Source organism: Streptopelia decaocto (genome assembly GCF_964273445.1).
Source record: "Streptopelia decaocto genome assembly, chromosome: 4".
NCBI lineage: Eukaryota > Metazoa > Chordata > Aves > Columbiformes > Columbidae > Streptopelia > Streptopelia decaocto.
The window spans coordinates 65,645,034-65,657,356 of record NC_138658.1 but is presented as its reverse complement, the minus strand read 5'-3'; the positions used below and the strand labels follow the sequence as shown (position 1 = coordinate 65,657,356).

The following is a 12,323-nucleotide window of genomic DNA, read 5'->3' as shown; positions in this document are numbered from 1 at the left end:
CGATGCTGCGAGCAGAAGTGCAGATAAGCAGAGTAAACCAAGTCTTCAAATGCCCTGTGAGCGCAGATAAAAGCTGCACAAAATCAGGGAAATGGGCAAAATGGCATTAGGGAGCGAGTGAAATTGTGTGGGTATTGGACACCAGGACCAGGAACTTCAGAAAATAAGACTGAAATATGAGATAAATCACAGTATTGCTCACAATGATATACAGCTCTCACTGCTCAACAGCGTGGTTTAAACATCTGATAGATAAAATAGACCAGTAAGGTGAATCTCTGGGCTGATAAGACAGGAGTTTTTCACCAATACACTCTTTAAAATATGTGTTTTAAGAGTGATCTCAATGGGATGTAGAACAAAACTGTAATAAATTGCACAAGAGATTTTCAATTTGCAAACAAGGGGAAAGAACTTTCCTAAGGATGAAACCTGGATGCTGCAGCTGAGCCACACTGAAAGCCCAAGAGATGGAGTCTTTGTGTGGCTCTCAGCTCCTGCTCCTTCCCTTGCGATCCCTGCTCTGGATGGAACACACAATGTTTGTTTAGAAAAAATTACCATGATGTTAAGAACACTTTCGTGTGGTGGTTTTGTGTGCGTGTGTATGGTTTTTTAATCTTAACAAAAATTCTTTACATTCTGTCTCAATGAGACCTAGAATCTTGGGCTCAGTAGGTAATAAAAAGGTTGCATTTAGTGCCACCCAGTGGTAAAAAAATAACTCAAGGAGAATAGGTATAATGCAGCAACATAGAGGAAACCTTTTGGATGGCAATGCTAAACTTGGAAAAACACATTTTAAAAAAATCAGGATACACCAATCAATTAGTGACAGGTATCACCTAAGTTTCCTCACCTGAGGATGGTTTATACCACTAGCTAGCTAGATATGCAATACATTAAATTTACTTCTGCAATTTATAATCATCTTCCTTCACAATAAGGTGAGTGCTTCGCTCATTTATAATCTTGACAAAACAGTGAGGGGTGTGATACTGGAATCTGACAGCCCTTGCAGGTGATGAGCTGCATAGCAATGACAGGCAGGGACACCTGGGATTAGAGCTGTAAAGACCTATGAAATGACATGTTATATGGAGTATTATCTGGAAAAAAAAAAGAAAGGCTAATTTGGGATGCCTGGATTGGAGAGATTTTTGCACATTTTTTGTAGTTAGTAGTTTTCTTGCTCAGGTAGCACAGAGAAATATTACTGTTGCAAATAAAGCAAGTAATGTTATTTCTGCACCTGTAATGTATGTGACACAATGAATTTCCAGCCACCCAGGAACTCAGCAACCTTCTGAATGTTGTTCAGCATGATTTTGTGCCACACTGTTGTGTCACAAGAATTTGGGGACAGAAGGCAGACCCCTGCTCAGAATGGTCTGTTACAGGAGCTCAGTCTGTAGCAGCGCTGGAGCGGGGACACGCCATTGCTGTCCCTTTCAGCAGGGGACGGGCACGCTCACACACACAGGCAGACACACAGGCATACGCTTTTTTGAGCAGCATCTTGCATGCAGATACTAGTTATGAAGTCTGTTGGAGAATGCAGAAGAACTGCTCATTAGCTTTTTGTTGTATGTCTCTGCTAAGCTGGGCATCTGTTCTCAGCAAGGTGCCGGGGAGAAGGTGTGAATGTGGGCACCACTCAGGAGTTTTTGGTTGCATAGTAAGTATATGTTCTCTGTCTGATTTAACCACGACCATAGGCTAACAGCACCCATTGCAGCACTGTTTGCAGCTGCACCAGCAAACTGCTTCCAGTCACAGCTCTAACAGTGCCTGGGTTTGGGGACCCCTCTGCGGGTATCTGTGTTGGCTACAGTGCTGGTCTGCACAGCAGCCACAGCAGGTGTGGGGGGGACATGAGGGTCTGGTGGGCAGTCACATCCATTAAGGGGTTTTGGGACACTGCACCCTTGCTATTAGGATTTATGTGGTGTTTAGTCCATTTAGTCAGTACAGCCAAATTGAGGAACAAAATGCAGCTAGTTGAAAGGACAGCTGTAGTGGTTAAAACAAGACAAAATAATCAAATAGGCCCCAAAAGATGAAAACTTATCTTGAAAAAGATAAATACACTTAAACCTATGTATGCTTATACATGGTTATGAATGGGTTGAACCTGTGGCTTAACTTCAGACTCAGGGAATGCAGCAAAACCAAGTTCTTGGTCCAGCTCCACATATGCGACTTGACCAGTTAGCTCATTGTACCAGGCTTCAGCAAGAAGAAGAAACTGTTTTTACAGTTAAAGCAGCGCTCTGCGGCTACAGAGCTCCTGTTTCTATGTGTGCTGTGCAGTGTGGTCTCCAGCTGGAGATGGAACGTGCAGCTGCACATGGAGTGGCAGCACCTGTACCTGCACAGCACCTCTGCACATGCAGCAGGGCAGGGAATGGCCTGACTCTTGGCGTAAGATGGGAATAGCAACAAACAGGACTGTTCTGAAGATAATGGACCTACAATTGATTTATTTTTTTTTTTCTGCAGTTTGCACTGGGATGCTCACCTGCAAAGTGCTCTGAAATACGACTTGGTTCAGTCTTGCTCCAGCTGCAGAGTCACAGCTGATGTCTGCTGAAAGCAAACTCCCACTTCTCTGTACAGACTTTTTCAGGTAAAAACCAAGAACTGCTGTCATTAGTGTTGCTCCATGCAGAAATATTATGGCATGCTATTTGTGGGGGTATTTACATTTATTTAAAATAAAATGCTTATAGTGTGCAACCCTACCTACATTGTCAATCGTATAGTAATATATTGATGCAAAAGCCTTATCATGTTTTTTTTGGGAAAAAAAAGTGTTTGGTTTCGTGGTTGTTTGTTTGTTTGTTTTTGTTTGTGTGTTTTGTTTAACCAAGAAGGAGCCTGCATGGCAGCCCTGCAACAACCACACACTGGGGTACCAAACAGGCACACAGGCAGCCCGGGTGAGACCCGTCTCCTCCAGTCCTGGTGGCACATGCCTGGATTTAGGCTGCAGCCTCCGTCACTGAAGCTTGGCAGCTGCATCCCAGAGGTGCTGTGTCAGAAAGGCAGCCTGCAGCTGACTCATGGCCCCAGCAGCGTTTACCCTTGTGTTGCCTCTGTGCTGGGATGGATATTGAGCCTTTTGGCTAAGAACAGAATTTTAGAAAGCAGAGAAAGAAGAAATACTCAGTGAGAGTTAGTGAGAGCCATTAAACTTGAGCTCTTCCACAAAGGAGCAGAAACTAAGATTCAAGACAGGGAAGTAGGCGCAGTAGGATTTATTTTCACAGCCCAATATACTTGTAAACTGCCTGGCAGTACATGGAAGAAGTGAAGGCATCCATACCACTAGCATATGGAGCACAGGCAAAGACAGCTTCTTGTGAGCAGTTTGACAATTATTTGGCTGCTTTCTGCTCAAAATATTTGTGACAGCAACAAGTCAGAGCTGCCACAAAGATGACAAATTCTTTGAAGTCCACTTGGGAATCACTGTTTTCATCCAGGTTCTTGAAGACTTTATCAATGGCGTCCTTGTCCTTCCCCGACTGCAAAAGAAAAGGAGCAGGTTGAGGTGAGAGGGGGCATGAACCATAACCTGTCATCATAACTACCCATTGTCACCCCAAACAGGGTCCTGGGTTTGTTACACCTGAGAGCTGCAGTCACGCACCAGCATGTAGCAGCATGTTTGCTCTGTTTAAAACAACATTTATAATGGGTAAGCTGTGCAATGCAAAGCCCTGAGGACATTGCCCAGCTGAACTAAATGCTATGTGTTCCCCATCAGCTCCTGCGGACAGGCCGGGCTGGAGTTCGGCCAGTCTGCACTTGTGCAAAATGGTGTATTCCTGGGACAAATATCAGATTTAAGTTTCATTAAGCACTGTTACCCCATAAAAGATGCCTCAAAAATGGCCTCAAAAGTGCTCTGGGTGCTCCCTGTGGCTCTGGTGCCCAGCACAAGCCTCTCGCAGGAGCTGGTGTCCGGGCAGGCACCTCCTGACTCAAGCGTGATGCTGAGCTTCAGTTATGGGGGAAAAACACCCAAAAAAGCTTTTTCTAAGTTGCCATGATTCTGACAGGCTGACTGAACCAGTCTGTCTTGAGGCTGATGTTAAGTAAGGCACCATTCAAGTAAAAGGAGATTTTTTTTTTTAATTTTGCCAAAATAATTCTAAAAATAAGGTTTTTTCCCCCGAGGTAGCACACAGGAGGGTTTTTTGGCTTGAGTCCTGACACTGATTAATTCCAGTAATTTTAGAAAATGCAGTTTTAGAAATAAACAAGGGATGGCGGTAGACACCTATCTAAGGTAGGAAACAACCATGTGGATTTTGTTGAAGCTAAACAAAACCCCCCAAATCTGATATTAGACTAGAAAGAAATTATAGAAACATTTAGAAATTTTTCAGGAATTTAAAAGAATGACTACCTTAATTAAAATCTGATGGCACTTCTTGATCATCATCTAATTAACTCAATTTCTCTTTCTATAATTTCATGTTTCACTTTAAATATATGCACTTTTAAAATCACTAAAAATTGAACCGGTTCCCTAGATCTGACTGATGAATATGTCTGGAAGGTTTTATTCCTTTTCACTTAGCAAATTGCAATCAGTTTTAATTTTATAAGCCAGTATTTCTAATTATTTAGTGAGATAGAAGTCTCTAAACTACTTCTGAAATGCACATGGGGGAATTATATTTTTGCAGACTCTTTATAACTGAGTCCAATCCTTCAGTCCTGTGGTACAGATTTATTTCTGCCTCTGATTCAAGACCTTTCCAGGTAGTTGTGAGCTGTGCCAGGTATCACCAATTCTAAGACCAGAAATATTTATGAATACTTAAAAAACTCTGTGTCCCAGAACATTCTTGTAAATAAAAAAAATTATATAGAAGTCAGTAAAATGCAAGTAAAACTTTTTTTTTCCTGGAAGTCAGACTTTTTTTTTTTTTTCCCCTTGCAGTTATTAGTCTGCAAGACAAGATGTTTTGGTTTAAATTCATTTTAAGGACTGGCTTTTTTTCTTCATTGATAAGATAGTAAGATGGGAAGGGAAGTGGAGACTAGAACGTAAGAGGACATTCAGCTAATTACCTCCCTGGAAAATTCCAGTTTTTCCATTACTTTCAGGAAATAAGTAGAACTAGTAAGAGCAGCTGTGGGGAACTGGAGAAGGTGGTGCCTGGCCAGCAACCATAGTCAGGAACAAACTTTGAGCATCATCCCATTTGGTAGTTGTCTAGTGCAGTGGCTCCCCAGCTTTTTTTAGAGCAAATCTGAATGTCCTAGAGGATTTTCATGCCCCTGAATTGCCATTTTGTTGTTGAGATTTAAAAGTGTTTTCTGGATTTTTCATGAATGGAAGCAAATAAAAACCAATTGAAATTGAAAAGCATTTGTCTTCCAGGCAGCTAAAGCTTCTACTGAGAGAAATTATTATTTTATATATATATATATATATATGAATGAAAGAAAACTACTTAAATGCACATGATGTTTACATACAAATCTATGTTGTAAAATACTTTTTCAGGTCTTTTAGTATTAAGGACAAATGCAAACCATTTTGCTCTGACTTCACGTGTTGTTCTTGTTTATGCATCATTTTGATGTGCATACCAAGTCTGCAGTATAAATACCTAGAGAAAATAACTGTATACATATTTAGACATCTTCAATTAAGATCTTCAACTGCTGCAATGTAAGTACCTTCACAGCAGTTGTGACATGACATGAGCTTATAAATTCAGGGAGAAACGAAAGTAGGTGAATTCTGAAGATGAAACCCAAACTATTTCAAAGCCATTGTCCTGATAACTCGAGTGATGAATTTAGTAAACAGGGAATGGCCCTGAATATTAGAATCAGTCTTACATAATATGTACAAAGGCTTTTTTATTTAAAATTTTTCTACAAACCATTGCATATTTCTGGATGTAGTTTCCCCTAAAATGCACTAAAATCTGTCCGCAGTCAGCCCCTGTGCCTGCTACACAGAAATTATGCCATGCTGTTCTCCTACCGAGAGGAAGTTTGGGAGCTCCTTTTCCAGAAGGGTCTTCAGTTCTGCTTTGGTGAGGGTTTGCCTGTTGCCGTCAGTCTTCGCATACTGGTCAAAGACAGCAATGGTCATTCCCATCGCAGTTTCCAGCTGAGACATGTTGCTGCTGGAGTCCGGCTTTCTTCTGAACAGGAGCAGCCTCAGGGCTCTCTTGGAGGATGGACACTGGTCTTGTTCTGAAGTGCTTTATGCAACTGTCCCATCCAAGTGTTGGTGGCACACCAGAGGGACAGTTCTCCCTTAGCAAACATCCGTATCTGAGCACCACTGGGAGTACACACCTCTGTGCTGGCAGCTATTCAAAACCCAGGCTTTATCACCCTGGTGTGGCTGGTACAACCAGTAGCTCACCAGTAGAAACCAGCCTCTCCTTCAAGATACACAGTGTGACTAACACACGAAAATCTGATTTTGATACTTGCTGTTTGCTCAAGCATCAGATTTGTTCCTTCAGATATCCCCATCTGAGCAGAGGGTTGATGGCCCAGCTTTGGCAGAGTGTACGTCAGCCTGCTCAGGAGGAAGAGGAGCATCTTGCTTCTCCTTCACTACCATAGTTGAGGGCTTTGCGAGTTGCTGCCTGTGCTGAGCCAAGGCAAGAGCTTGGCTGCTCCCTCTGCCTTGTTGCAGACCAGATGGCTCGCTAGCACGCACTGGGGGTGAGATTCACCAGACCGAAAGAGAGGTCTGAGGTGCAGCCAGCTAACAAAGCACAAGCGGATACCTCATAAGGCACAAGCCTTATGGGGAGCAGCTGAGGGAACTGGGGCTGTTCAGCCTGGAGAAGAGGAAGCTGGGGGGAGACCTTATCACTGTCTGCAACTACCTGAAAGGAGGTTGTAGCATGGGAGGTGTTGGTCTCTTCTCCCAAGTAGCAAGTGACAGGACAAAAGGAAATGGATTCAGGTTGCACCAGGAAAGGTTCAGACTGGATATTAGGAAAAAATTCTCTGTGGAAAGGGTTGTGAAGCAGTGGAACAGGCTGCCCAGGGAAGTGGTGGAGTCACCATCCCCAGAGGTGTTTAAAAGGTGTATAGACAAGGTTGTTAGGGACATGGTTTAGTGCTAGAGCTAGGTTATGGTTGGACTCGATGATCCCGAAGTTCTCTTCCAACTGAAATGAGTCTATGATTCTATTCTATGATTCTAACGTAGTCCCCCGTGGCTTGCTGCCAGGCCAGAGTGGATGTCTGCAATAAGTCTGATGAACCAACATCTCTCCAAGGCCAGCAAAAGGAGCCTTGCAAAGCCACTCCACAAAGAACTTGCTCAGATGGGGATATCTGAACAAATAAATCTGATACTTGAGTGAACAACCACTATCAAAATTCATCTTGATCTGCAGTGAAATAACTTGCTATTGACCCTGTGCAGCATCAAACTTTGCAATAATATGGACTGTACTTAAAATAAAATGCCACTTTAAGCTCCTCTGGTCCTCTGTGGCTTCTGATGAACTTTGCGATTTGCTTGAAAACTGTGGTCTCCCACCATTAAAAGGCCAATCACATTGGACCCACATCTACACACACCAGAGCTGTTTGAGGGTCTGTGCCGGGAGGTGAGTGGTACGTGGTCAGCGATAGCTCAGGTGATGGAAGCTGGTCAGCTTCAGCTGCACTGAGTTTGGAACAAGTTAAATTTGTGGCCAAGCAGCAGGATAACTTGGCCTCTGCCAGAATCCAGGTGGCTACACTGGACCTGGAGACTTACATATACACTAATGTCTGCAGAGTGAACACACCGAGCAAATTACTTGAGGGAACCTACCAAACTAGGGCATCATGCATGAATAATACTGATAGACACCAGGGTGCATTCTCTGTAGAAGATCCTGACTATGGATTCCCAAAACTAAACCTGACCTTGGATGTCTTTGGACATACCTCTGCATGCTTGAAGATAATTTTCCACTGATGCTATGCTGTGGACAAGTTAGCATAAAAACCAGTTCTTGATTGAGAAGAATTAAACTCCTTTCTCCCAGGTGTTTATAGCCACCTGTTCCCCAGGCGAAATCTGTCCTGTAACATCTAAAACATCTCAGGGCAAGACTACACATCACAAGTACATGGAAATCTAGTACCTTTCTGGGACAAACACCTCATTATTTTTCATGTTACATTCTCCAACGAAGTATTTTGCATTTCCCAGAAAACCACAGCAACATCTCAGGCTGTATGTTTTATCCAAACAGTTCATTACAACGCTTTGTTCCTGTGACTTCGACCTCATGACATAGTTACAACTGATTCGCATTAAGTAGGTAAGGTGAAGTTTGAAGTTTTTACATTAAAGTGCATATTGAAACCTGTGGGCTTCCTTCAGAAGAAGGAACAAGAAGAGAGCAAACAACTGGCGTTTGTGAGCTGTGAACATTGTCTGGTGTTTGCTTACACACACAACGGCAGCCGCTGGTGTGTCAGGCCAGGAACTTGTTTTGTCCTTTTCTGATATATATCTGTAACATGAATATTAAACATAGCCAATAAAGAAAACTCAGTTCCTCCCTCTAAAGGAAAACCTAAGAAAATAAAAAGTCTGCTTCCTGCATTCTCATGACTTTGAATCATGAACATTGGTGTTAATCATACAGAATGAAAAAAAGTGCCCCAGAAAGGCAGGTGGGGAGATCAACAGGATATGTCAGTGTGTCCACACCTTTGCCACATAACCTGGCAGAAAAGGTGTCATTGACCCATTTTCCTCTGGAAACTAAGATCACACGCAGTGCTAAAACACAAAATAAAACACAAGGCTTGAATTTCTACAAACTGGAAGGTCAGCACAGCAGCACTGCCTGGTTGGTGCCTTTGTTTTGTTTTGTATTTTAATGTGTCACATTTGTATTCATGCATGTGCTCACACATCAGTGCTGCTCAGACTTTTCAATTCGCACCTTTTGTATTGTTTAAATATTTTCTTACAATTCGTTTTTCATTAAAAACAGCAGTTGTGTGCACAAGGCACAGACTACTACAAGTGTTTGCAAAAACAAACCAGAGCATGAATAGGAGGCACACACAGGAGAGCAAGCAGTGTTCTGATGGCAACCCATCCGTCCAGCTCCCTAGTGAGATAAGCAGTTTCTGTGGGCTTGTTTAAATTTTCTATTATTATTTTAATGTAAACAATATCCATTATTTGCTTTTTTTCAGATTTCTTTCTTTGAAGAATGATACAGGCAACAGCTTGGATGAGTATTTACTAAAAGTTTGTACAGAAATAGGCCTGTTCCTAACTTGGGCCAAAAGTTTATATTATTTAAGTGATACAGATGTGGACTGTCACACACAGAATTTTCAAAAACTGTTCAGATATACTCAAATTTTAAGGCATTTGTCCAGATGTTCAGGCTTACAAGAGATTTGTGTGACCTTCCTTGTGCTGTTTTTCTCTTACAGAATAACTGTTATCCTACACTCTTTGCAGCAGCGTCTGTTTTGGAAAAGTCTGAATAAATACATTTATCAGCTCTGCTCTAAAGAGCCATTTGTGTCACAGCCAGCTGAACAGCTGAAATGGGGTTGCTGAGATGTTAAACTTCTATTAGAGCTTATCATCCCTTACAGCTTATTCCAAAAGGTGCAGGAAGTTACATGAGAAGGACTTTTTGACTATTTCCACAAATCTGTTAGGTATCTGAATGGAAGAAGCACAGGAGGAAGAAAACACAACCTGAAATGATGAATTCACTGTTTTTCTCAAGTCGTATTTTGGCAGCAGTACGAAAAGCACTTTATTTTTCTCTTAGCAAGAGAATAGGATCTAAACCATGAACAAGCATTGCATGTTCCACACTGAGATAAAATGATCAAAACCCTCAAATTTTCCAGTGTCCTGGATGGTTTTTTGAACTTAGAGTATCAACACACTTTGTTTACTAAAGAACAAGGGTTTCCTTTGCACGGCTTCTGAAAACTTGCTCTAAGTCTGGTTAACAGTTTTTAGGGGTCATTTCATTTCTGCAATGCATGGTATATTTATTTATGCCTAGTGATTAAATGATGCAATTACTACATTTGTTTTGCAAAACACAGAAAGATTAGACTAAACAGGCACTGATGAGGCATAGACAGAAGAGGCTTCATACAAGCAGCGTGTGGTGGTCAGTGACACACTGTGTAGGCTCTGGTAATTATGTATGTAGAGGTTTTCATTATTTTATTATTCTTTACTTCTCAATATAGCCTTAAATATGTTTTGCAAATGCAATTAGTAAGTTCACATACTGTTTAAGGGAAGTTTAAGGGCAGGTAAAATGGAGAAGCCCCAGGTCAGCTAACTGGCGGTGTGACTTTCTGAGTTGAGAGCTGGGGTAACAAAACTGTCGTCTGGCAAAGCTCTACCATGGGAAACAGACGTTCATCACTGTGTGTTGACTCTATGCAAACACATTTATTAGTGTACTCCACATAGCCATATTAGACTCTAAAATCAATGCATATATTACAGCCCATAAATTTATATTTGCAGTGTAAATAGTTCTGTCTAGTTTTCAATGCTTGATTGAATAATTTCCTGGATGCTAATCTTTACAGGGTTTACTTAATACTGCAGTTTTAAGGTTCATGATATCAAGGCTTTCAAGACTACTTTTTTTCTTTTATTTTAATGGTAGAAAGAGGGGGAACACCCCAGGGTAACTGAATATTGTCCACGCAAGTGCTGTAGGCATGGTTTCTAAGTACTGTGACTTGTCAGCCATTCTTGCACAAGCAGTTGTTTGCTCTATGTTAATACTTATAAAATCCTATTCAGATACCAGCCCAGTAAAAAGTTGCTCTATGGCTTAGTCAGAAAGAATAGGAAAAAAAGATAAATGAAAAAAAAAAAAAAAGAACAAGAAAAAACCCAAAGAAAAATAAAAATATAAATGAACTGCAAAAGAGGATGGTTGTTTTGTGAACTTTAGAACAGACTGAGTGAACCTTTTAAAAGGAAGTTCCTATTTGTTAGAGAGAGGTAAAGACATGAAAGGATGACTGAGGTAATTCCAAGAAAGCTTTCAAAAGACTTTTGTATGCAAAGAAGAATATTTTGGCTGTGTTAAGCTCTCATGAACTAAACAATACTCTTTTTCCTTCAGTCTACAAAAACATTTTCTCAGAGGGAAGGAATCCTAAGAGAAAGATGCTTCGGGTTGAGTGCCGTTGCAGGCAATACATTGAGAGAAAACCTTTGCATCCCCCCTAAAAAAAATATATTTTTGTTTAAAAATATTAATTTATGCATATGTTGAAGAAATGAGAAGGGCTGACCTGCCACCACAGAACTGTGTGTAAAGGGAGGTGATATCCATATACACAGTCAGGAAGATTTACAAGGCAATTTGATTGAGTGGAAGGTCCCCAGACACACACATTTCACAGAACTGGCTGCTTTTGGTTTCCAGAAAGTAATTATGGGCTGTAGTGTGACTGCTAAGAACAAATAGGGCTTTTTCAGAAGGCAAACACTGACATTGTTCTCTCATTCTTAATGGGGCAGTAAATGAGCACGCTGGGCTCAGAAATACTGAAAGGTGGGGTGGGAAATGGGAAGAGGAGTATGCTTTTGCAACAGACAATTTAACTTCAGGTTTCACTTATCAGAAAAAGAGGCGGCCTTCGACAAACAGGGATATAAAAAATGACCTGCACGGAACTGGGAGAGTCCTCAAGTTGGAAGGAGAAACCCAACCATGAACAGACTAAAGCCAGAGGCCGCTTGAGTGAGTTGAGGAAATATGGTCATGGGTATAAATATAGGATTCGTATTATTTTGGCCAAAATTTACCTTTAAAATGTGTTTAAATCTATCTAGATGGACTACGTACTGGGTGTATTTAACCGAGTAGCCACTGGTGTGACAATTATGGGTTAAGGTGTCTTAAAAATGGCCCGAGTCTGTCTCAGGTTCTCACACTCAGTGCCCTTGCTCACTGCTCACATAAGTTTGCTATCACACTGCAGATCTGAAGGTGAGATGAGAAACCAGCTCTTATTCTTTCTACCCAGAGGATATTAGCTCATTTTTTCCCCTCACAGAGCCTGAATGAAATGGTAGCTACTCTTTCCATTTCCTTTCTTGCTCGATAGCAGTCCTTGTTTAGATAAAACCTAGAGTCTTTAGGTTAAGGTTAGACGGTATTTTAAAAGAAACTTAAAAAGGAGAAGTCGTATTATTGTACAGCTGCTAAACTGAGAAAGGAGAGTTATTGTATCTGAGCAAACCCAGTCAGCCTAGTGATATTTTTGGAACGTCTGCCACCTTATTACCTGACCTT

At 41.3% G+C, this 12,323-nt stretch overlaps 1 protein-coding gene across 1 annotated transcript; it reads right to left on the bottom strand.

Moving 5' to 3' along the window:
- Positions 1–3,251: 3,251 nt before the first annotated feature.
- S100P (S100 calcium binding protein P) lies at positions 3,252–6,703 on the bottom strand. The gene is made up of 2 exons (XM_082050813.1): positions 6,017–6,703; positions 3,252–3,530 (listed from the first exon to the last, which is right to left on the bottom strand). Exons 1-2 carry the CDS (start codon positions 6,152–6,154, stop codon positions 3,381–3,383), a joined length of 288 nt encoding a protein of 95 aa, XP_081906939.1. The 5' UTR covers positions 6,155–6,703; the 3' UTR covers positions 3,252–3,380.
- Between the last annotated feature and the right edge of the window lie 5,620 nt (positions 6,704–12,323).

Bases quoted from the DNA above. Each gene is read 5' to 3' on its own strand.
- S100P (XM_082050813.1), bottom strand. From the start codon at position 6,154: ATGTCTCAGCTGGAAACTGCGATGGGAATGACCATTGCTGTCTTTGAC. The intron at 3,531-6,016 runs GTAGGAGAACAG...TTTCTTTTGCAG, and splicing joins AGCTCCCAAACTTCCTCTCG to TCGGGGAAGGACAAGGACGC.